Below are 3,644 nucleotides of genomic sequence, written 5' to 3'. Positions count from 1 at the left end.
CTCTTTGTATAGTCTCCGGCACTGCTACATTATTAATAAAGTTTCAACGCCGATTGGCCACGTAAACACACATAGGCGGATCTCTATCGTGAACGTGCATTCCAATTGGTAAGTACATTCTCTAATATTCTTCGTTGGACAAATCCGATTGGTAGGCGGTTCACTTTAGCCAATGGAAGAGCAGAAGAGGACAAAGTGGGCGGGAGCAGCGGTGTAAACATTCACAGCAATTTGTTTGGACTATGCTAAGCTAACTAACTCGTCCCTACCCCCCACCGTCCTGTCAAACTTTGGACCTCGGTCTCTGCGATTAAATGGCTGGCGTTGCCCTGAAGTTCTTCGCTTCCTCACGCTTGGTCAAATTAAGAAGGTGAGGATCACAGCTAATGTTAATGCTTCTGTCGTAGTGTTTGAAGCGGATACTGGTGCACTGACGCTCACTAAATTTACCGGCGGGGTCAAACCGGTTTATAAACTCATCTGACAGTTACAGCTGCTATTAAGCTTGGCTAAAGTTTAGTTAGAAATCTGAGAAAGGCAGTTAATCAGTTAGTTCTTGTAAAGTTTAAGTAGTGAACCATTATTATTCCACTTACGACACATGTTATTAACAATGATAGCAAAGCAAAAGCGTCAGCTGTGCTTCCTGTGAACTTTGCTCCAGATACCATGATGAGGAGGCTCTGACATAACCTGATATTCATTCATTCATACATAACGTTACATTTTTTCTTGATATTTCCAAATTTGTTCCGCTGATGTTGATGCACAACGATCAGATTCACAGTTAAAACAACTCTAAAACACATTCAATGACTGATAAGGAGCAGAGAGGAGAAACTTCATATAGGCCTAGACAAGTTATTTTTTCTTTATACATTATCTTGAACTGTAGAATATTTATTTAATGAATATTACATACATTTAACAGCATTGTATTTCATGTCTCCAGCTGCTGGTGGGCCATCACAAAAGAGAATGCATGCAAATATGATGTTAATTCCACCACAGAAGAGACTTAATGATCACTAAAATTAGATGGAGAAGAAAGTGGATACATCAATAAAAGTTATCTGCCATATACATTGTCATATATCGGCATATCAGCTATTGGCAAAAAATCCAATATCATGCATCCCTAGTGAACAGTACAGAATTCTTATTGCCTTGTAATCTAATACATACTTTGTTTTGTCCAAAACAGAAATATTCTTAGACTCCTTTGTCTTTACATATAGAGTATCATCCATTATCACACCCCAAAATCTAAATTGAGATGCTCTTTCAATATAAACTCCATCTATTGACAGTGAAACCATGCCACCCTTTTTTCAATTAGCAAAAACCTTAGTTTTGTAAACTTTTAAGGATAACTTAAATCCATCAAAGCATCATTTAAACGTCCCATTTTCTGCTCATTTTCAGGTTCATACTTGTATTTTAGGTTTGTACTAGAAAATGTTTATGTGTGCTTTGTGCTTTAAAGTTCAGAAAAACATTATTTTTCTCATACTGTTTGCCTGAATATACCTGTAAACACCCCTGTCTGAAACGCTCCATTTTTTTTAATATATCTTTATAGGCTGTTGCACTGGACTTACATAAAAAAAATATCATTATCATTTTAAGTGTACGTCTTATTTTGAATATTTTCACCACTTTACCTTGCTGATACAAAGACAGCCCTTTCTGAAAGGGAATTGAAGCCGTTCTGTCAAAGCCACAGACTCCATAGACAAAAAGTAATTTTACTTAGCAGAACACTGGAGTTGCTGGTCTACCATGGCGTCTATCACTGAGTGTTTAAGGTAAAACGGAGCAAATACTCAAATATAGTGCGCATTTACAGTGATGACATTTTTTTTAGCTAGCCAAAATTCGTTTTGCTTTGGCCCTGTCTTCAGCAGTATATCATTCAGCTCCTGTGTTGGTAGATGTGGTTTATCAAAGATAATAGCAACGCAAGACACATCAGACAGGACGGACCATCGTGTTTAACTATATATCTTTAAATGTTACAGTTATGGCTGAAAATGACAACAGAAATAAATAACTTTGACAATTTTACGTATCTCTATTGTGAACAACTGCCTGGTTTGTACCAGGAAGTGACTGTTGTTGTTAGGGCGATGTAACACTGATTTGGTCTGTTAACATACACTGCAAAACATTCCAACAACAAATACGAAAGGACCAATTTAGAATGATTATATTTCAAAGGTACGGTGTCTGAATATGGCCTAAGTGTATTTCTCTGTGGACATCTTGTTGCATTGTAGCATTATACACATAGTTTTGTATTTCTAACCTTACATACTAGTTTTATACATAATGTAGGCCTGGCATAATGCACATATTTTTTTAATATTTTACACACTTTACATACTCTGCACACTATACATATTTTATACTTTTTAATATTTTACATACTAGCATTACACAGAACCCATTTTCATTCAGATATCTTGAGATGAGATGTCAAGGGACCTCTGTGAAAACTGCCATGCTGTATGTCCCTTGGCAAAATTTAGCCTAATATTAGAGCGTTATTTAGCCCCTTTTCTGAGAAGCAACCATTACATGGTTGGTATTGGGGGTGTAAATCACCAATTTCATCACAATTAGATATTATATCGATTATTTGGATAATGATATGATATTTTCCAATATTAAAAAGTCTGCCATGATACAGTTTTGATTCAATATGATTCAGGGGCATGCGATCGATATTAGGTGATATTAAATGCCCATTTAACACAGTCTGTTACAGAAGAAGCTGCCACCCCTTTCTTTTTTTACTTTTGGCCATAAAACACATAAACAACACATAAATAATGAGTACAGTAAAGTTCACTTCAAACTGACTCCACTAACACAAATAAAACAGCAAATGGGATAAGTTAACCTTCAGGGCTTTCTTTCAGAGAGACCTTTATGTAAAAAATCTTTTCATTTTAAACCAAACCATGATCTTTTTCAGAAAACTTCTAGCCTGAGTGTCAGACTGAAGCTCCCAGAACCTTCAGTCTGACATGGCTTCCATTGAAGGCGATTTACAAGGGGGAGGGAATTTGATTTTTCCCTAACCAATCAGTAGAGATCAACGACTCACCCAGAATCTGACGTCATTAGTATCCATGCCTCGGGGGTGCCGAAAACAAGCGAGCATTGCCCGTTTAAAATGTCTCCGTCATCGTGCATGCCCAGCTGCATCGCCGCTAAATCCAGTTTAGCAGCTTCCTTAATTTGGTCCTCCATTAATGCGAGTAGTGGCGAAATACCTCGATAGCATCAATAATGTGGTCTGTAGGATCTGTAGCGGTCGCCATTGTTGCTATCCTCACCAGTTACCCACCGGCGCACAGCTTGACATCAGCGCGGCGCTGATTGGCTAATCGCTAGACCCGCCCCCACCCCCGGCGTTCATTGGTCCTTCCATCGTTTGGACGAGATAAATTGCAAATTCATTGCAGTATGCCAGACCAGAGATGCAAGCCTACTCAGTTGAGTGGGTGGGGTCTATGGTCTGGAACCAGGCTAATAATATGGCACTATGAGCTCTCTAAGATATGACAGCGCTTGACCATTTAGAGCTTTATAAGTTAACAGTAGGATTTTAAATTCAATTCTGGATTTTACAGGGA

General features: G+C 38.1%; 1 protein-coding gene across 1 annotated transcript in view; it reads left to right on the top strand.

Annotated features, from left to right (window-relative positions):
• The first annotated feature begins 212 nt into the window (after positions 1-212).
• eci2 (enoyl-CoA delta isomerase 2) overlaps positions 213-3,644 on the top strand; it is a 103,341-nt gene continuing 99,909 nt past the window's right edge. Inside the window, exon 1 of the mRNA XM_050056508.1 lies at positions 213-370. Within this exon, the coding sequence (XP_049912465.1) occupies positions 315-370 (56 nt within the window). The 5' untranslated portion in view covers positions 213-314. The remainder of the gene's footprint in view (positions 371-3,644) is intronic.

This window comes from Epinephelus moara, chromosome 11, assembly GCF_006386435.1.
Source record: "Epinephelus moara isolate mb chromosome 11, YSFRI_EMoa_1.0, whole genome shotgun sequence".
In the NCBI taxonomy this organism is placed as follows: domain Eukaryota; kingdom Metazoa; phylum Chordata; class Actinopteri; order Perciformes; family Serranidae; genus Epinephelus; species Epinephelus moara.
This window is presented reverse-complemented; position numbering and strand designations above follow the sequence as displayed.